Genomic DNA, 21,699 nt, shown 5'->3' with positions numbered 1-21,699 from the left:
TGTTGTAAATGAGGACGATGAAAACCCAGTATTGGTAAGTTATGAAAAAATCTTTGAAGTGCGTTTCTATAGCGGTAGGCGAAGGGGTGGTAATCACTCTTGCTCTGATGAGGAGGTTGATGATGGATGCTTTATGATTGAAAAGGTGTTCGATGATGAGCCTAAGATTTTCCCGGAAGATATTCATGTGGAAAAGGACATCAAGGAAGTCATACAAAGTGATGTGTTGCTTTGTTTCCCTGTGGCTGCTTTACATGAAGAGGAGAATTTAGATGCAACAGATGATGGATTTCGTAAAAATGAAGGTGATGGTCTTGATGAAGAAGGGTGGACTATGGTGACCCCAAGATGGCGTCGAAGGGTTGATAACCAACGGGCTCTTGAGAAGGTTTGGGAAGACATTGTCCCCAAGGAAAGTAGTAAGGGTCCCAATTACAAATGGGTGGCTAGTGCAGATCAAGTGTAGGATTGGAGGAAAACTGATAAGGGCGTGGAGCAGCCAAATAAGGTAATTATAAGAATTAAATATCTACTTTGGGATAAGTTAATTAAAGCTGATTGTTTAACTAATAGGATACTTATTAAAAATATTTGTCGGAGTGCTAGTTTGGTTGAGAACCATTGGTTCAATTTGATTGAAATTCAATTGGGCCAGTGTTCGCCTTTTGTTAAACTTGTGGGCATGTTTTACCTTGATGATGTTTATAGTTTGGTAGTGGTTGATTGTTGTGTGCGTGTTTTATGGTTTTTGTGGAAAGTAGTAGGAGCGTTGGAGATGTTGAGGTGGCTAGCATGGCTGCGGAGGCCACCCAGGCTCCAGCTAGACCAACTGTAGGCCTGATAAGTCCAAAGAAGGAATTTGCAGAAGTAGAGGCAAGTTACAAGAGCCTGCTTGAAGAAATCGACTAATGAAGTGTATGATTTGGAACTGTAGGGGCTTAGAGAGGCCGAATTTGAAAAGTAATTTTAGTTTTTTGTGTACTAGTTTTAGAATGGACATTTTTTGTTTAATGGAGACTAAAATGAATGTGGATAAGGTCCAATGGAACTTTTATGGTGGTTATTTTGATCAGCTTGTTAGCTGTGATCCCACTGGCAAGGCTGGGGGTTTAGTTCTGTTTTGGAGCTCTTCCAAAGTTGTTGTTAATGTGATTTCTAGTTCTTCTCGTTTTATTCATTGTCTAGTGACAGATGATGCCTCAAACTTTGAATCTCTTGTCACTTTTGTCTATGTCTTTCCTCACAAGAAGCTTTAACCTAAGCTTTGGGAAGATTTACTTCAGCTTGATTCGGGGGATAAACCTTGGTGCTTAATGGGGGATTTCAACAATATTTTGGATCTTTCTGAGAAAAAAGGAAGTTGTCAAGTAACCACGGTGTTCATTAATAGATTTGTGGACTTCCTTAATAAAGGGAGCCTCATTTCACTTAATGCTTCAAGGGTTCCTTACACTTGGTGTAATAATCAGGATGGCAACAGAATGGTCTATGAAAGACTTGACCGAGCCATAGTAAATGAGTGCTGGTTATCTATAAATTTCATAACCACCTTATCTTTGGCTCGAACCATGGACCTATCCTATTGACCTTAAATTGTAATATTAGCATAAGGAAAACTTATCCCTTTAGATTTGAGGCTATGTGGTTGCTCCATCGCAAGAATTTTGTGAAAGTTTCTTGGTGATGTGGTGATGATCTTTGACCTAGCCATAATTTTCATGTTTGTGCTAACACTTTCAAGTATTTAGTTAGGGATTGGAATTTGAGTACTTTTGGTTATGTTAAAGCCCGTAAGGACAAGTTACTGCAGGACTTCTTTGATGTTCAAATGAAAATAATGAATAATCCTCATGTAAGTAACGAGTTAGAACTGGAGGAGAAAATCAAGGATAAGCTCAATCTAGGTTTAAGACAAGAGGAAATCATGTGGGCCCAAAAAGCTAAAGCTAACTGGTTGAAGCTTGGGGATAGAAATACAAAATTTTTTCAAACTGTTGCCACTATTAGGAGAAAAAGAAATGAAATAAAGAAGGTTAAGGATTGCAATGGATTATGGTGGAGTGCTAGTGAGGGTTTAGAACAGGTTTTTGTGTAGGATTTTATGTTGCGTTTTTCTACGGGACCCTCGCCCTCTTCCTCAAACTTAAATAGTTACTTGGACGTCATTCACCCCTGCATTAATGGTTTTGACAATGCTGCTTTGCTTCAGCTGGTGGGGGACATTGAAATCTGGGAGGCTGTTAGTAGTATTAGAGCACTCAAAGCTCTTGAACCTAATGGGATTGGTGTAGATTTTTACCATGAATGCTGGAACATTGTTAAAGACTCGGTAAGTCCAATGATAAAAGACTTCTTTCTCAATAATTTGAGTTCAAGGCTAATTAACCATACAAATATTGCTTTCATTCCTAAAGTGGAATTCCTGGAAACGGTTGGTAATTACAAAACCATTAGTCTATGTAATGTAAGTTACAAAATTATTAAGAAAATTATTATCAAGAGGCTAAGATCGTTATTGGATCGTTGTGTTTCTGAGTCTCAAGGGGCTTTTGTTCTGGGTCACTCGATACATGATAATATTCTAATTGCCCACAAAATGTTCTCTGGTTTTAAAAGTAAGAAAGGAAGGATGGGGTACATGGGCATAAAGGTTGACCTTGAAAGGGCTTATGACTTGCTAAACTGGGATTATATCAGGTAAGTGCTTCTAAAATTTGGCTTTGATGAAAGGTGGGTTAGGTTAATCATTGAATGTTTAACATCCACTTCGGTTTCAATTCTAATTAATGGTGTTTCTCATGGTTATTTCTACCCCTCTAGGGGTATTAGACAAGGTGATCCTTTGTCACCCTATATTTTTATTCTTTGCATGGAGCCTCTTATCAGACATCTTAACTTGTTAGCTATAAACTCAAAAAACCATGTGGGTATTCTATCCTCCCCGAGAGGATTTCGTGTTTCTAATTTAGTATTTGCTGATGGTTGTTTTTTGTTTGCTAAAGCGACCACAACGGGTGCTAGAAATATCCTCTAAGACCATCTCCAATAGTTGGGCTAAAAGCCAAATATTTTAGCCCAGAAAATTTAGCTTTAAGCCCAAAAACAACTTTTCTGCTCCAACCGTTCTAGTCTAAAATTTTAGCCCGGGACTATTAAAGAATGAACTTAGGCTATTTTTTTTGTTAAATTAAATTTTTTTTTTTAAAAAAATAAATATGTAGACTATCGTAAATTAATTTTATTAACATTTTAATCTAAAAAAATTTAAATTCCGATAAATATTGGGTGGAGTCCACTCCAATTTCTGAGCTAAATTTTGGGGGGAATTTAGCCTTTGTTTAGCATTTAGCATTTAGCCCAAAATTTCCCCTTGGGTTGGAGTGGGTTTGGGGGGAAATTTTGGGGGGTAATTTGGCTTTTAGCCCACCATTGGAGTTGGTCTAAGTATTAAATTTATTCGCGAAAGCTTTTGGTCAACAAATTAATTTCCATAAATCTTCTTTGTTCATTTCGGATAATACTTCGTCTCAGTTGAGAAATTCAATTGTAAATATCCTGCAAATCCAACATAAAACTACTATTGGCAAATATTTGGGGATACATAATATTGTGTTTTGGAAGGACCCAATAAATGAGCAGGAGCTTATCAAACGAGTTAAGCAGAAGTTAGCAGGTTGGAAAGCGAATCCTTATCTAAGGCTGGCAGGCTCACTCTTATCAAATTAAACTTATCGGGTATGCCAAATCATCTCATGTCCTACTTTAAATGCCCATCTAGGATGATTAAACGCTTAAATAAATAATGTAGAAATTTCTTCTGGGGTAGTGAAAGAAATTTTGTTCCGTTAGCCTGGAATAAAATTTGTAGGCCTAAGGACTAGAGTGGTCTTGGGATTCGTCGAGTGGATCATTTTAATACTGCTTGCTTGGCCAAATTGGGTTGGAAAGTTCTTACAAATGATACTAACTGGTGGGTGCAAATAGTCAGAAGAAAATACTTGAAAAGAAGTGGCTTCTTCAATTGCAAAGTTAAGCAAAATCACTCCCTAGCTTGGAAAGGCATTCTTCAAAGTCAATACATGATTGAGATGGGGTTGAGATGGGTGGTGGATAATGACAAGGAGATTCTCTTCTGGACTCACTGTTGGGTTTTTTCCTACCCACTGTTCCACCTTGTGCCTGAATCTCAAAGGCAGAATCTTGACTGGAATCTAAAGGCAAGTGACTTCATTCAAGATAAATGTTGGGATACCAATAAATTATTATGCTTACTGGATGCTGATGTTGTTAAAAAAATTTGTCGTGTGAGCATCCCATGGAGGGATACCAAGGATTAGTTTATTTGGAATTATTCTTCTATTGGCGAATTCTCAATTAAATCGGCTACATGGGTTCAAGGTAATACTAATCAAGAGGTTAATTGGAAAAATTTGCTTACGCAAATGTGGAAGCTTGGAAATGCCCTTCTGACTTGCTGGCAAATTTGGAACGAAAGGAATAATAAGGTGTTTCGAAGTGTGGTGCCATTCCCGCCAAGATGCGTTTCAATTGCTACGAAGATAGGCCTAGATTATTATCATTCAAATGTCAACAATGTGGAGTCTAAGAATCGAGTTCAGCAGGGGCTTATCCGTTGGCCGTCCTCGGACCAGGGTTGGGTTAAACTAAACTTTGACGGATCAGTGGCTCAAGGAAAGGCTGGTGTAGGCTTTGTGCTGAGAAATTACCAGGGTTTGACTGTGGGTGCTGGGGCTTGCAATTTGGATGGTGCTACTATTCCGGTGGCGGAGGCGTTGGCACTAAGGAGGGCTCATTTTTTGCAAGAAGGAAGAAGGTGACTCTCTGTTGATCATTAATTTAGTGACGGGAATATGGAAACCCCCGTGGCATGTCCACTCTATCATCGAAGATATTAAATGGTTGGCTGATGGGTTTCATGCTATTTGCTGGAGACATATTTTTAGGGAAGACAATTTTGTGGCTGACAAATTGGCTGATGTGGGTGTGGCGGTTCCGAATCCTCCTTTTTGGGACATTGCCTCCCCACTTTAGCTTTACAAGCTTTTAACTTTGACTGTATAGGTTGTACCAGAGGCTTTTCGCTTTAAAAAAGAAAAAGAAAAATAAAAAAAGATAGAACTTAAAAATCCATTATAAACTTAAATCATGATCTTGAGTGTTATACCAACTACCGACTATATAAAATGTTTGAAACTAAAACAAAGTATACACACAACCGGTAATAGGACATATCCTCTCATCAACTATACCGATATATGAACTTAAAAGTTCATCATACCCTTGCTGCCAATCCAATATTTCACATTGGCAATTGAAATTGCTTTTAGCTTTGATTTTTCTAAATTCTGGATGTGTTGTATAAATGTTCTCTTAATTCACAGAAAATCATGACATGAAAGTGCAAACCAGGGCAGTGTCGCACAGTAGCACAAAACATTAAACTTATGCTACTGAACGCCTAAAAGCTAAGCACACAACCATTTTACCTCACAGCTTACAGTTTCTAAGTTTCGACCTTGTTCGAAGAGGTTCAGAGTTCGTATCTCAACAACAAGCATGTGCACATATGGTTGCATTTGTCCCTTGCATTCTGTTCAAGAAATATAAACATCCAACAGTACGCAAAAGAATTGTAGCTCAATTAGTTAAAAACATTCACCCTTCACCTAAGAACTCGAGTTCCAGTTCCCCCTCCCCCAGTATCACTCGTACAAAAAATAACAGCAAGAAATGAAACATCAAAATTTTCATAGGGATAAAAATATACATGAAATTATACTAGAGTGTGGAACATTATTCCCTGTACCTAAACATAAACAAGTTCCAGTAATTTTTACATTTCGAAAAGAAAATGAATAATCGATAAACAAAAGACAACGACGACACAAAAATAGATTAGACGTAATAAATTGTTACAGAACACAAAACAGTACAATAATTAACATGAATCCAAGCATCGTATTGCTAACTAGCCATATATATGAAGAGCTGTTACCTTTCCAAGACTGCTAATCTACCTGCATATTCGTAATACTGTATAGTGAGGCTCGCGCTGCCTGTCAAACAATAATAAGGAATTATAGATTCATCATTCATCTGGTAAAGAAGGAAATGCAAGCGGAAAATGGTAGAAATAAGACCGAACACTTAATTATCAGATCAGAGTGAATGTCTTTACTCGTGTGAAAGGTTTACCTCAGAAATATTGCATGATAGTGCCTTTACTCTATACTGCAACACTACGTTTACTCTGCCGCGCAATATCTTGAGAAGTCTCAAGAGAAGCCTCTGGAACAACCTCTGCTTCAACTTTAGATGTGTGTGGATCACTCTCACTCGTAACATGAGGAAGCTCTAACTCATCCACCTTGTTATGTGCACAATGAAGCTGTGAGTCAATGACCTTAGTTGCATTGCAAATCTGTGGATCAACTACCTTAGTTGAATCAGACAGTTGTGAATCCTTGACTTCATTTATTGCATCACGAAGCTGTGAGTTGATCTCTTCGGTTGCTTCAAAAAGCTCTGTGTCATCGACCTTCACAACTGCACGTATTAGCTCAGAATTACCCTCCACAGCAGCCGCATGGCTTAGCCCTGAAGGGTCGAACCCCATGTCGGCACTACATAACTGCATATTCTCATCCTCACCATCTCCGTTCATCATATGCAAAGCAGTGACCTCACTGTCAATAGGATATAGCTGCGAATGATCTTCACTATCTACATCCTGAAAACGTAACTGCTCAACCATGACAGTGGTACCACAAAACTGGGATTGATCATCCTCACTAGCAGTAATGTATTGTGCTGGATCATCCTTCCGCAAATGTTTTCCCATACCTTTTCTTCTTACCCTCTCCTTTCCTCTTATCCTTTTCCCAAAATCACTTTGTGGGGTGGGTGACGGTATGTCCGGACCACCAACCTGGTCCCCCAAACATTGATGCGCAATACTCCTGATTTCTTCAATTGAATCAGCTTGATTTTGGTCCAACCCATCTGTTATGAATGTATCTGCTATGCGTGCAATATCCCTCAACCCAGCATTCTGCGAAAGTAAATTTTTTTTTTTTTTTTTTTTGAACAAATGATATTATCTACACTAAGGGGTGGGGAGTAGGCTAAGCCTCGCAATGGGTGAGCAATAATGTGGTTCAAATTCGCCTTTGGCGAGAATCGAACCTATAAAGTTATCATTTAAAAATAATCCACCATTTTCTTATCCTTGCATATGACAATAACCAATAAATTTATAATTAAATATTTAATTAACACAATCTTACCTTTCTTTTTTTTTTGCTGAAGCTTACTGTTCTTTGAGACTCAGACGAGAGAGATATAGGCCTCCCTATAAATTTACGTGTAATTTTCAAGTACCACAGCATATAATCACTTTCATCTGCACCATCATCACCATCCACAATATGATATCGACGTTCCAGCCATTCATTAAGCTCTGACTCCATTTTCCCTGACAAGTCAACTCCACCAACTCGACGACTTTTTCTCTCCCATCGCTGTACATCCTCTGGGACCGACTGAAGCATGCTGTATTGCCTTAGGCAACGATTTGGGAGATGCCTTTCTGCCTTGTCAAAGCATATTAGCATTGTTTTTGACCTCTCTATTATCAGATTGCTCTTGATATCTTCTGGAATCACCGTACATTCCATATTTCTATACGGATGCCACTCCACCTATAAGCCAATACCATGTCAAATATATTCTGAATCCACATTAAAATTAGAATATACTGAATAAGTTATCAATGTAAAGAGGAAGAGAAACCTTACATCACAAGGTTTTAAGGAATCAAGAGCTTTACGGTAAAACACTACATCACGGTATGCTGTTGGCCTACTTTGCTTTCCTTTCCAGCTAAGAACAAAAGGAAAATGATCATGCATTGAATCAGTATTGAGCTTTGGTCGTCCAATATTTAGGTAAAAGTAACTCCAGCACTGCAACAATATGATATGAAATAAATTATATAAGATATCGACAAGAAGCAACTGCAAATAAGAGCCAAAGGAATTTGCTGAAAAAATAGAAAATAGAAAAGAAATGAAGTAAAGAGACATGTAGATAACCTGTAGTAGCGTTAAACAGCCACTAATTGTAATTGTACTTTGAGATCTCAGAGAAGCATTGCCCAGTGACCTGTACAAGAATGCCAAAGCTGCTGCCCCCCAGGCATATCTCCCACAATCGTCAAAATTCTCAAACAGTGGAAGGTACATGACAGGGACTTTATTCCCAGTAGTTGTCGAAAATATTGTACTTCCAACAAGGTATAAGAGGTAAGCACGGGTATGACATTCAACCACTTTGAGTGGTGCATCTTTAGGACAATGGGAAAAGAACTCTTTCAACCAGCTTAGCTTCACCATTCCACCACTAGTATAACTAGGCTCTGGTACTTTTCCGAGATACCTGTCACAAACTGAGTTGCAGGTGGTATGTGTTATACCAATTACAGGTTCTCCATCAATTGCTAGACCAAGCAATAGCACGACATCCCTAAGAGTCACCGTCATTTCTCCAACATTAAGGTGAAAAGTGTTTGTTTCTCTCCTCCACCTTTCAACTAGTGCAGAAATGAGTGCATTATCTAGACTAATTGCCGGAATCAATCTTAAATAACCAAATCCAGCCTTCTCTACCAACTCAACCTGTTTTTCCGTGAGTGTCCATTGATCAAGCATTGAAGTGTGTTCATGGCATCTGAGTCCACCACGCTCCTGCAGGTAGTTAAAAGTATGTATTATCATCCAGATCAGAAAAAATAGTTCATAAAAAAGACTGAAGGAAATGGTAAAAAGCCTTATACGGGTCAGTAAATAGCACACGCACCTGGCCATCCCAAACTGCTGAAGACACATGCTTGTCCTGATCATAAAGCACTGAACCATCAATTGGTCCAGGATTAGTCCCATAAGGGTCCCCTAGTATCATTTCCATTACTGCCAACTACAGAAAATATCCCCCAGTGTATTAGCTCCAACAAAGAACTAGAAAGCAGCATCTTAATCCATAATCATATTTAGTAAATCCGTTGAACTCAGAAACGACAAAGTTACAAAAGGAAATCGTTTACACACTATTTTTGCCTCTAACTTGGATACTATAAACGAAGAGTTTCAGCTCCAGGAAGCTTCACATACATATGTGAATGAGGTCAATTGGAGCACCAGTTAGAATAAATACGAAAGCTGTCGCAGTCAGAAAGAACCAGCAATAAAAAACTTCATTTACATTAGAATTGAAACCTTTTTTTGTGCATTCTGAACCTACTCGGATCAAATTAAGAGACCTGTATTTAAGGTCTTAATCTCTGCATTTTCCAATATGTCCAATACTAGAATTTACAGATCATTACAGAAAGAGCCTCAAACTGCAGTTTGTTTTCACACAAGAGATTCTAATTACGCTTCTTTGGAATATGTCCTCTTTTTCAAATTACAATTCTTCCCATGAACTGTCATTCTTAATTCATGACAAATGAACGACTCTAATCAAGAAATTCCACTCATCTACATGTTATATGAAAGAACAACACTTTGAAGCATTTTCCTTTCTTTTTCCTCTCGCTATCCAAAAACCAAATTGCGAGACTCGACAGAAAACCATCAATGCACCGAAAATTTTCTGAGGAATAAATGAACATATCAAAAAGTTCTTACATTGCTTTTGTTGTTGATAATGATCGGTATCATTAATTCGGAAAAAAAATCATCCTTCTTGACAATGCAAAAAAAAAAAAAAAAAAAACCTATGTATGTGGCGCGTAGCGCGCTGTGATTAAAAAAAAAAAAAAAAAAAAAAGTCTTTCGTGCATCATGCATCACAATGCATTTAAATTCCTCTTGTACTTTTCGAGGAACCAAGCAAATGGAGCAAGACCCATTTCTCTCAACCAATACACAAACACTAAGACTTAAAGCTCCACTTATCATCTTCATTTACCTTCACAACACAATTACTAACTGACAGTTGCAGCAACCAATATACAGCACCCAAAGCCAAAACTCTAATTAAAACCCCTTAAAAATAATTAATCCAATTCAGGTCTTAATCGCCACAGAAATCCATTATACATTCAAAAGTTCACATCCACAACGCTATAATCTCTGCTTTAATCCAAACACAGACCTAATCCTCAATCAAAATCACACCCAAGATATAAAAATAAAAAATAAAAAATAAAAAAGCCCCTGTTTGGCTTCCGAGAAATACAAGGAAAGAAAAAAAAGAGATTCTGTGTCAGTTATGTCATTAGCTGGTTTTACTTCCAAAATTCTCAAAAATTTAAGTGAGCCGAAAACGGTGGTGGTGTAATTTGAAAAGGAAAATTTCATGAGAAAGTTTGTAAATTAAATTTTCTCGGAAGCCAAACAGGGAGCTGAGAAGAAAAAGGTGGGAGAGATAAAAGGGGAAAGGATTTTATGGGGGGGAAGAAAAGTTGAGGAGGAAATAAACAAACCTGAAAGGCGAATCAAGCAAAAACGACGCCAGGAGAGCTGCGTCGATGAACGCAAGCAATTGGAGCCTCGAAACGACGATGGAAGCTAAAGCGAAAACACAAACTCGTGATTTTTCTGTTTAATTTTTTATTTTCTCACTAGGGCTTGATTTTGGGCGGGTTTCACTGCCCTAACCCGAGCCCAATATTAAAATTGGGCAACTTAAAAAGTGATCTGATTGGGCCTGGTATTGGGCCCCAAAATTTTGACGCCCCTATGATAATATTACGTAATTTTTTCAAACGGTATTTGGAGATGGGAAACTTAAATTGGTACCTTAGTTGCATGGGTGAATGCTTTTAATCAATTAAATTACAAGTATCTTGCATAGTTCTATTATAGTTTGATTTGATGCAAATTCTGCAATACATTAGTTTCATCTAAAACGTTTAAATCTAGCCGTTGATTTGAGCAAGGTATTGCATACCAACGTTTATTAGGAAACTCGACTTTGATACCCTTATTTAATCAGAATCTGCACTTAACAGGTTTCATCACATCTTCAATTTGTATCTCATCAAGTATTACGATTTTTTTTTTTTCCCGAAATTAAGAAAAACACCTACGTGAGCCGGTCATAACATGTCCTCAAATAAGGAAGAATTTGTTGCGTGAATTTCACGTGGAAGAATTGAAACTTTATGAAATAGCTTGAAAAGGTTAATCGTCTTGGACCTCTTTACCGGTTGACAATTGATTATGAGTTTGATGCTGACATATGGGTAGAGGTATCTGAAATGGGTTATCTACGTGATGTGCTCAACGGCTACATATGCTCCTACATCACTCAATACGTGCATGATTGCTTAAAAGAGGGCCAATCGATTTTGAGTCCATGTTTCAAAAGTCCAGTTGCTATTTCAACCTCTAAGCAGCAATAAAACAAAAGGGCAAATGCTCGCTACAACTTGTTTCAACTCCTCTCTCTTTGCATGGACTATTTGTGAATTTCAACACAACTGGAAGTATCGTTTGATGTCAAAGAAATTACTGGTATATACAAGTCACATTCGCATCTAAATCTCATACGAGAGAGGAAGTTATGTGACGAGAGAGATAGACAAACAAAGATAGGCAAGTATTTCCGCTCGGGCAGGATGACCCTATGAACTTTAGCTGGCAGTCATTCTTCATACGGCGAAAACACCATGAACTTTAGCTGGCAGTCATTCTTCATACGGTTATGAATTTCGTCCCTAAACCTGGCTTCCGAGAGCAAGCACAAGAACACAAACGATTTCAAAGAAAATGGAAGAAATATTCTCGCCCTAGCGGTGACAAGCACAAGAATGACAGGTAAAATGGAAAAAACCATGTCTACGGAAAGTAATCACAACAAGATACTGCATTTGGGAACATGCACCAACCCCTTCTCCAGCAGAGCCTTCTGAAGCAAAGTTGTATTCAACCGGAGAGTTGTCAGATAGCAAAAGACACACCGTGTTGGCACTTCCACTTGGACATAATTACTGAAACATTCGGAGGAAGTTGTTTGCATATGCCATTGGCTTGACGTCTGGATGTGCCTGCAATATTATACAACGGAATTTTTTTAGTGCAACTAGACACGTCATTATTGTACAGTATGTGCGAGCGCGCGTGCGTTAAAAAATATGAAGCAGTTAAATTGACCGGAGTCACTGACCACTGCTGAGAAATTAACAATGTTAGGCTTCAAATCTGGTGATTCGAAACGGATAAAGGCACCCTTGTTACCCATCTGCAACGTGCAAACCATAAACCAAAATTATCAGATGTGCAAAAATAATCTTCAATAAGGTTTCATACAGAACAAGTTTTACAAGACGAATTTATTAATGATAGAAGAGTAGCCGACTAGCAATCATTCAGTTACCTGATCACAGTAATTTGGAGCAGAAAAAACAGTGATGAGTTTGCCATCATGCTCAATCTCATAACCCTCGTCCTTTACTTCATGAGATCGCACAACTAAATCTATACATTAACAGCCAGGTAAATCCTCCCGTACATCTTTTGGTAAGTAGCACCACTAACTTCAGTAAAATGACTTGTCAACACTAGTAAATTTACCTAAATTGTTTTCCTGCAAAAATCTTTTTGTCACATCACCACCAAAAGAAAGACCTACGCCTCGTTTGCTTGGCCCCCTTCCAGGTGCAGGTTGTGGATCACTCCACAGCAATTCACACATTAACCCTGATGAAACCCAGAAAAACAAATAAAAAATCTGCTGGCTAATTAACTTACATAAGGTTTGTGAAATTGTGATGACATTTTTTCAAGCTTTGAATTCACCTGGTTAAGGCCAATAACAGAGGTAACCGAAAAGCAGAATAAAGGGAAGGAATGTAATAAATTACCTTCCTCAGGAGGTTCACAAAACCGATTAATTGCTCTAATGTCACTGAGTTTCACTCCATCAACACTGAAAAGACCCCCATGGACTACAAAAACCTTCCCATTGATCACATGAGCCAGCGGTAGACAACAAAACACTTCAGCAAACAGCTCCACAAACTTTTCACTTAATTTGGACTGGACTTCGCCCTCAAAACCATATATCCTATTCATGCTCTTGCTCTCATGGTTTCCTCTTGCGAGATATATAGCTGAAAATCATACAACAGGTTACCAATTCAGAACAATATTTCTTTCCAATAAAAAAAAAAAGAAAAAAAGTTCCAACATGGTCAGATTAATGAGCAAAAGAAATGTGTTGAAAATAATATTGAAATTGGGAGGAGCTACACAGTAATATCTCACGACAAAGCAATTGAAAAGTGGCTTCAACTTGACTTCAGAAAAGATATGGAAGGCCTAAAAAAAATTCTAACTACACTAACAAAAAAAATTATAAACAGATCAAGAAAACTAAAGGATTCACCTGATGGAGACATGCACTTAAATGCAAACAACGTTAGGATCACCTCCAAAGAAAAAGATCCCCTGTCCACAAAGTCTCCATTGAATAGATATGGATTCTCATCTGAAGGAAGCCCGTTAAGCTCAAAAATATTTAGAAGATCATAGAACTGCAGGCAATACAAACAAACAAATGAGAGAGTGCCTAGAACATTAATAGATACATATCATGTAGACAACCACCAAAACTACCAAAACTAAAACTATAATACTTTAGTCGGACTAGGCTGACTTCAGAAAAAACCATAAGACAATGTGAAATTGAAATATTTATGGTTTCACCTAGTATTTGACATTTTACGGGTCCACACCCCTTTATTTCTCTATCAATTAACTTTCTAAGATGTTGTATGTTGTTCAAAGTCAAATCAAGCACTCGATCCAGTATCTTACGGATATGGAAGAGATGTATTACCTGACCATGTACGTCACCACAAACAGTAAAATGTTTGCCCTCAGGAATGTTTATATCGACCAGAGAAGGCATGGCTTGCAACATTTCTTTCGTCTGTAAAACAATTTGGAACGCATATCTGCAAAATCGATACCAGGTGAAGTGAAAAAAGTCAACAATATTTTGCTGCCAAGGTCCATGACAGTGAGTATTGTAATTTCCCATACATACCGTTGGTGTAAATTCTTCTGATTCTTGAAATCCTCCATCATTTTCTTCACAAAATCCAAAGTAACAACGTCCCCTTCTATCCTTGCACCACCATATTGTGGCTCCACATCTGAAGTTGAAACAGATATCACTTTCATTAGCTCTCGAGTGCTAAAGCACGTAAATAAGCTTTACCCAATGTAAACGTAAATAGGACCTTATTATATCATTAGTTTGAGAGTGAGGGTTTGGCCATAAGAGAGTCCCTCCACTTATATAATCTATAAAATTCAAGGGCACTACTTTTATGTGGGTACATGCATGACCTTCACCAAGGCATCACATATTAAAAATATGGAACATACTATTTTCTACCCGATTGTACATGTCAAAAGGATGGATGCTCAATCAGTCATCAATATCCAAAAAAGAAATTAGCAACTCCATTGCATTGCAATAAGTGATAACTTTTACGACACGTCTGGCTGTACCAAATAATATGCCACATTTGAAATGAGTCCAGAAAATCAAAGTTGCTTACCAAATGAAGCTAGATAATGCAGGCACACAAATAAACACAAACAAAAGAAAGATATATCCGCTCATGAGAATTCTTATTCGCATTAAGATGAATACTTTAAGCTTCCTGGTTTGATTATTTTTTTAGTGTTGCAAACTGGGTTTTTTTGTTCCAATTTTCTGTGACCAACTTTAGATCCAGAGCAACATAGACTTTAGAACAAGGAAACAAAGTTCAATCCCGACTCAAGAAAGTTGATCTAGAAAAAAAAATTATAAAATATATATAAGGCCTAGATCTACCCACTTGGGTTAGCTAGAGTAAATATCATCCATGTTCAATTCTTTTTAACTCCATTAAGACCATGCATTTGACTGAAAATCCATTCTCGAGAAAGTGTGCCATCTAAATGGTAGGATCAAGAATGCATTAGCAGTGAGTGAATGAATATATTAGTTTGTAATACATCTCCTAGAACCTAACAGAACTTTCCAACCATTAGAAGTTATGAGATTGACTTTGACTATTATCTTATGCTTCATTGATTGTGAACTCAAACCTAGGTTATTTACTCGACTTCCACGAAAGCCACGCCACCAACGTGCCCCTAGGGCCACCATGATCACCACCACTATTGTGGCCACAACTGCAGTCACTTCTGCTCTGAACATAACCAATGCTGCCACAACTCCTAGTCCAATTGCTGCTATGTAGTAGTCTGGTGACATACTGGGGGCCATTCCTATAATGATACAATATATAAGAATACTATAATTAATGCTGTTAACAGACACTATTTAGTATAGTGCACATTAATAGAATTTTGAAATGAAATGATAATCAGTTACTTAATGCTGATCAAGCTTATTTGGTGCTAACAAAACTGAGGATTACATGTTTCAGGAACTGATTCCTTACTAACGAGCAACCGAGACAAGAAAAAGGATCCTACCCCGACGCCAACAGAAACAGAAGCAACCAATGCGTATATTATACGGCGTTAACTTTTGTGTACAGTTCATCCATCTGTAAAACACAATTTGGACAACTATGTAGTCCCAAATAATCCATGAAGTGCATCGACATGAGAGACAGGAGAGAACCTGATATGAGAGGATCCTTCCATATCAAACTCAACCCGATGAAAACTCATTCATCCAAAATATCCCTACTAAACGCCCCATTTAATGAAATTTGAATGTGCAAATGATCACTTCAATAAAAATGAAAAATAAAAAAAGAGGAACTTCTAGGTAATAACGGACCCTCTGAACCATAGCACTGACAAAATCACCAGTACAAATACTACCCAAGTTCCATCCCTACTGCCACGATTATAGTTTTGGTACATTACATGGTCAACATGCTCACTTCTGCAGCTCCCGTATCTAACCTAATAGCATCCACTACCAATGCAACCAACACTAACGAATCTTAGAAATACACTCAAACTTATCAAACATGGAAGCTGCTTTAAGAGCTCTAAACCTGCTTAATTCAGAATCAATAAATGACAAATCTAAAAACTATCTTTCATAATTACTAGTGTTGGTGAAAATTCAAGCCTTGAAATTCTTAAGTATCCCTTGGGAGTTCAGACAAATAATCAGTATTATGGTAATAGTGCACTATATAATGGCTCAAGTAAAACTCATACAATGAGGGATTGGTAACAAAGTTCAGGATTTTACAAAGAAATGAAACTGAATTGGGTAAATAGTAACAGAACCATGAAATAAATCAGGTGCCATCATACATTTCCAAGAAAAGAAAACAGACACCCGTGTTTGCGAGAGCAAATCTTGCAGTTAACAAAACTTCAAACCTAAAAGAGAGAATTTTTTAAATCGAACCGCTATATTTTCTTTAATAACAAACCAATTCCACTAAAAAAAATAGAACAAAACAGGGGATGCATCGGCCTGTTATCACATTCACTCTTTTTGCAATATCATGCACTTGAGCACATTTCAAAGAATAAGATCCACACAATGCCTTGAACATATATATCAACATTCAGAAGCATATACAAGCAACTCTAACAATAATAAAACCATTGCTTGAAAGTTGAAACATACGATGATGAAATTCTGCAAAAAATTGAAACGTAAAAAGAAAAATACAGAAATAAAATCCATATAAGATAAGCAGAAGAAGGTGGAAAAACTCGGACAAACATAACAATAAATAGATCAGCATAAAAGCAACAACACTAATACCTATAGAACGATAATTAATAGAATCAGCTACAGGACGCCTTTCAGCCTCCGGTACAGATAGTGCTTCAGCAAATTTAAGTTTCATCACTGCTTTCTCACATTCCTTCAATTTCTTGGTAGCATCAGGATCATTTGGACAGATTCTTTTGACCTATTTTAGATCAAGGAAAAAATTCAAACAATGCAGCCTCTTAGAGAATGTTACCAAAAGAAAATTTGGTACACTTTCAAAGGCATCCTTCTTCTCAAAGGAAAGACGATGGCATTACATAAAAATCTTTGCACACTTTGATTTTTCTTTTCTTACACTAGACCTAAGCTTGTCTTATCACATTGAAAATTCTGATTAAAGAGCTTATGAAATTTGATTGTCTACCCCAGCCGCTCCATGTTCAGATATGGGGGACGTACCATGTTTCAGTAAGGGTTCCAATTGCACAAACCATAACCATCTACAGTTTAGCATTGCTCCAGTAAATGTGCATATAAGAGATGTGAGCCACAATGAATAAGGACAAAGATTGTGTTCTAAAACTTTCATAGACATGCAAAATGCAACTTTATAGTGATAAAATGACGAAGAATTACGACCTTCAGACTGTGCAGCTTTGACTCTCCAGAAACTTAGATTTATCTTTAATGAAAACACTATCAGATATTACGGTAAAAAACAACCAACTAGGCAGATAACCATTTTCACATGATGAATAGATTGTTTAAAATCCTCCTACCAATATAGATATTTTAAATGTACTGGTCTCAATATAGATATTTCAACTTCTTGCAGTTTAATATGATAGTAGGTATTGAAATTTAATTTTTGTCAGAATTTTCAAGAAGAAAAGTGCTGGAGAAAGCACCTGCTGAAAATCCTTTAACGCTTCTTTAAATTTCCCCATAGCAAGATAAGCTGCACCTCGCCTATAGTATCCCTGCAACAACAGAAAACCATCAGAACACAATCACACATGTCTAAATGCACAAAACCTAGGGGATAAAACATGCCTTTGAATATTTGGGATCAACTTCAATAGCCTTGGAAGCATCTTGTATGGCGCTACCATATTCCTCCAGTTTAAGGTGGGCAATTGAACGATTGGCCCAGTATACAGCATTCTGACTGTTTAATTCAATCGCTTGTGTATACAGATCAATAGCTTGAGCAAACTTATGAGCTGATATCATAGAGAAAATATGAGCACATTGATCATACCCCAAAATAAACACACTACAAGTACAAACAAATCAAAATTAATCTCTATGCGAGGACTGAGGCATTCTCGCCAATTGTGAGGAAACAAATAGATAAAGTCAATGTCTCACATGAATTCATTCAATTCAGTGCACTTGTGTGAGATCAAGATTCTAAAAGATGCTAGGCGCTAATCGAGCAGCGGGTTGGGGCTTAGCGCCTAGGCAACTAGGTGGGGCTAGGTGGATTTAAGTAAATTTATTATATATCGTATAAATAAGTGTGTGCTTATACTTTAAAATACATAATTGCATTGGGATAAATAAATTGAAAATGAGAATGGCATATAGATTATAAAAGTATTAGAACATAACAATGTATTAAAAGCTTGAGGCGTGGGCGAGGCGTCCAAGGGATAGCCCGGCCTAGGCGTGAGGCAAAGCCTCATGGGACCTAAATTTTTTAATATATACATTGAGCGTACACATATATTATAAATACACACACACACACACACACACACACATATATATATATTATATATATAAATATATAATAGAGGATGAAAAGCACAATGAGCACACATATAACAATGCACGCAAACAGCACACACATCCATTATATAAAAAAAAAAAAATCAGAAAAAAAAAAGCAGAGAGACGATAGTGCAAGGAAGAGGTATGAGGCAGTTAAAACCTATTCCCCCCCTATTCCTTCGTTCTCCTTCCGCCCACTCCCTTAAAACAGAGGCGGCAACCCTCCCAGCCTCAGAGGATGCCTAGGCACACCCTAAGGCGAGCCTTTTAAAACATTGGAACATAATGAAAACATGGGGAACAAGCATATCATGTGTGTTCATCTAAGTATCCGACAGGTCTCTTACAATTTATTGAAGAAAATAAAATGCAAAATGAAAGTTATCTATTTTCTGTCTAAGTGAGAGTCTCGACTTAGGTAGGTATGGGTGGGCTGGACGGGTTAGGCAGAAGCCTATGCAGGTCTAGGAGCCCTTTCTTAATTTTCAAAGGCCTAGGGGTTAATCGGAGAAGTGGCCAACCGCTCAGCACCTACACCGGGATTTCTAGAATAGTGTGTTCGGTATATGTATTATGTCGGCCACTTGTTAGGACTTACTATTTAGCAACACTGAAAGTAAATCTCACTCATATCAAATCTATTTTGATTATTTAAATTTTGATTTGTAAATACACGTACATAAAATCCAAGAAATTTAAAGGATAGTTTATTTCATTGCCATACATATTAAATTAAATTAAAAGGAAAAAAGGGGTAATGACAGAATGTAGAAGCACGGATTATTACCTTTATATGCTTCATTGGCAAGGAGTTTAGCATCTTCAGCTTGCTTAACATTAGCATTATCAGTTTCCATGATGGGCATAAACTTTGTCGTCTACAATAAGTAAAGTGGAATATTAGCAAATTACAGATTCCATGATTAATTTCTCATCCTCACTTTACAATCAATATCAGCTCTCAAGTAAGGTTGAGATGACATATCAGGCAATAACAGTTCATCTCTCTTTCGAACAGACAAAAAAGTTTTAAATTGCAATTCAAGAAAATATCAATGACTCGTCAATATGAAAACTAATATGCTAGTCATACTCAATGCCCATTAATACTTTTCTAATTCAACTCAGCACTGAATCAGAATTAATTATACATGTACCTCCGATGACTAAATTCTATGTTGCCATACATCAAATGATTATGATTATTTTCTACCAATAGGAAGCTATATCCTTCCCCAATTGTGTAAAAGTCTCATTCTCCATCGAAATACCATAATCGACATTCAAGCAATTGTCTTTTAGCGTCGGACATGGCAACAACAGATTCCTCCGTTACTGCATTTACTAGTTATGGACAAAAGTTAGCTCCTTTAGAGCGATTAACAGCTTCACAACTGTGACACACAACTTTAGAAGTTCTAAAACTTCAGCGTATGCTACCGCTATCGACACCTTACAAGAGTGTCACAAAAGACACAGACCCATTAACCTTAGAAATCGAAAATGTCCTATTCTATCATGTTTTCTTAATTATTAATTAGTAATTCCCACAACCCATGTGAAGCAAAAAAATTCAGAATCACCAACAACACAAACTGAATGAAATCCTAAGTTGTCCAAAAATGATACGTACAGCTTCAAATTCTAAGATTTTCAATCTCCAAAATTTCGACAAAAATTGGGACCCGAAAAGCAGACAAACCGACCATTGAAACAACAACTTTGCTCGGCCAATGTGAATTCTAATTAAACAGAAACCAAACATATGATCCACTCATTCGTAAAATTGAAAATTTAATATCTTTTTCCTTGTCTTCATTAACAGCAACCGTACGGAACAGAGATTTAAACAGTGAATCAGTTAAAAGAAACAGTTCGGGAAAAATTTACAAAAGATTAATCCTTTATTTTTCTCAGAAACCAAACAGGGAGCTAACCCAATAGAAGAAAGTATATACCTATTGCATCAGCAGACAGTATCAGATCTCGGCAGAGAGAGAAGAGATACCAGAGAGAGACAGTTGGAGGGAAAGAGAAACCCTAATTTTATAGGACCTTGGAATTAGATAGATATACCAGCAGCTGTCGTTAAGGAGTAAAAGGGGGTCTTGGTCTAGTTCATTGTACAAGGGTTTAGACTTCAGAGGCAAAACTATAGATGTCTGGGTCTAGAGGGGGGAGAGAGAGAGAGATTTTAGGAAGCTTATTTTCTATGTGATTTAAAAAATAAAAAATAAAATTGTCTTGTTAGGCTTTTGTTCATGTGATTCAACATAAAAGACAAAGTTTACCGATTAGAAATGCAATTTCAGGATTTACACAATTTAAATGAACGTGAACAATACTCCCAAGAGAGAGAAAAAAAAAAAGAAAAAGCAAATTACACTTCCATAAGTATATGATTTCTATCAATCATTTATAGTTGGAGGTAATCATGCTTCCTTAATTTAAAAAACAATAAAAAGCAAAACATTTCAATACATTGAACAGATCTATCAATCACTTATGCGCGTAGCACGTTCACCTTACTTGTATTTTTACACACCTAAATTGGAACATTGGTCCAAAGTTTTAACTCAATTAGAGTTTTAGTTTTCGAATAATAAATTTGTGGATATTGGTTTATGAATTTTTCACAACGTGAAATAATAATCATGTTATGTAATTACGTAATTTGTCACAGTTGATAATTTTCGAGCTGTCCTTTTGATTATTCCCTCGACTGGCATAGAGCTCATGTTTGAATGTTATAACTCACAAACCCTTAGATTGCACAAATTTTTTGGAGGTTGATGACACACTAAAAGCTTTCGGATCAGGAGACCACGTACATATGTACATTTTTCGCCTATCATAACTGCGCTTAATATGACTAAAGCCTCCTAAGTTGCTAATCGAAACACCGTGGAATGGGTTATAGAAGACTCCTCTAACACTACAACCTCGAGTATTTTAGACTATGGCATTGCTTGCACAGTTACAAAGGTAGTGCGATATTTGGAAAATTGGGGTGGTTCCCTATACCAATAAGAATGGTGTAAGAAAGACCAAACAAAGTCACGGGAGGATCTAAAAAGGTCATTCCCAGCTTTGGGGTTTCTAACTTGCATATGCAGTTCCCAACGTTGGCTCGTGCTAGGTGCTTGAGTCATTGCATAAGACGTTATTTCTTTAACC

At 37.2% G+C, this 21,699-nt stretch overlaps 3 protein-coding genes across 8 annotated transcripts; 1 reads left to right on the top strand and 2 right to left on the bottom strand.

Annotated features, from left to right (window-relative positions):
* The first annotated feature begins 1,837 nt into the window (after window positions 1–1,837).
* On the top strand, window positions 1,838–3,021 carry LOC148689454 (uncharacterized). Its single transcript, XM_088688474.1, has 4 exons — window positions 1,838–2,083; window positions 2,210–2,329; window positions 2,486–2,697; window positions 3,003–3,021. Exons 1-4 carry the CDS (start codon window positions 1,838–1,840, stop codon window positions 3,019–3,021), a joined length of 597 nt encoding a protein of 198 aa, XP_088544600.1.
* A 2,731-nt stretch (window positions 3,022–5,752) lies between these two features.
* LOC137708100 (protein MAIN-LIKE 2) lies at window positions 5,753–10,628 on the bottom strand. 3 transcript variants are annotated; one of them, XM_068447093.2, is made up of 7 exons: window positions 10,508–10,628; window positions 8,878–8,994; window positions 8,115–8,765; window positions 7,818–7,985; window positions 7,308–7,721; window positions 6,217–7,072; window positions 5,753–6,077 (listed from the first exon to the last, which is right to left on the bottom strand). In XM_068447093.2, exons 2-6 carry the CDS (start codon window positions 8,983–8,985, stop codon window positions 6,248–6,250), a joined length of 2,166 nt encoding a protein of 721 aa, XP_068303194.2. In that variant the 5' UTR covers window positions 8,986–8,994; window positions 10,508–10,628; the 3' UTR covers window positions 5,753–6,077; window positions 6,217–6,247. The 3 variants fall into 3 exon arrangements, with proteins under 3 accessions (XP_068303194.2, XP_088545432.1, XP_088545430.1); XM_088689306.1 differs by having other exon boundaries at window positions 8,878–8,987; window positions 10,508–10,613; XM_088689304.1 differs by lacking the exon at window positions 10,508–10,628 and having other exon boundaries at window positions 8,878–10,234.
* Window positions 10,629–11,455: 827 nt separating this feature from the next.
* Window positions 11,456–20,913, bottom strand: LOC137708537 (serine/threonine-protein phosphatase 5). Of its 4 annotated transcripts, XR_015958524.1 has the most exons (15): window positions 20,481–20,768; window positions 19,310–19,400; window positions 17,800–17,969; window positions 17,655–17,726; window positions 16,795–16,945; window positions 15,135–15,317; window positions 14,077–14,185; window positions 13,867–13,984; window positions 13,414–13,561; window positions 12,890–13,138; window positions 12,600–12,725; window positions 12,403–12,503; window positions 12,193–12,267; window positions 11,695–12,073; window positions 11,456–11,650 (listed from the first exon to the last, which is right to left on the bottom strand). XR_015958524.1 is itself a non-coding variant. In XM_068447635.2 (14 exons), exons 2-14 carry the CDS (start codon window positions 19,386–19,388, stop codon window positions 12,014–12,016), a joined length of 1,641 nt encoding a protein of 546 aa, XP_068303736.2. In that variant the 5' UTR covers window positions 19,389–19,400; window positions 20,481–20,692; the 3' UTR covers window positions 11,456–12,013. The 4 variants fall into 4 exon arrangements, 2 of the variants coding, with proteins under 2 accessions (XP_068303736.2, XP_068303738.2); XR_015958525.1 differs by lacking the exon at window positions 15,135–15,317 and having other exon boundaries at window positions 20,481–20,912; XM_068447635.2 differs by having other exon boundaries at window positions 11,456–12,073; window positions 20,481–20,692.
* Between the last annotated feature and the right edge of the window lie 786 nt (window positions 20,914–21,699).

This window comes from Pyrus communis, chromosome 17 (assembly GCF_041283825.1).
Source record: "Pyrus communis isolate YQ-2024b chromosome 17, ASM4128382v1, whole genome shotgun sequence".
NCBI lineage: Eukaryota > Viridiplantae > Streptophyta > Magnoliopsida > Rosales > Rosaceae > Pyrus > Pyrus communis.
This window is presented reverse-complemented; position numbering and strand designations above follow the sequence as displayed.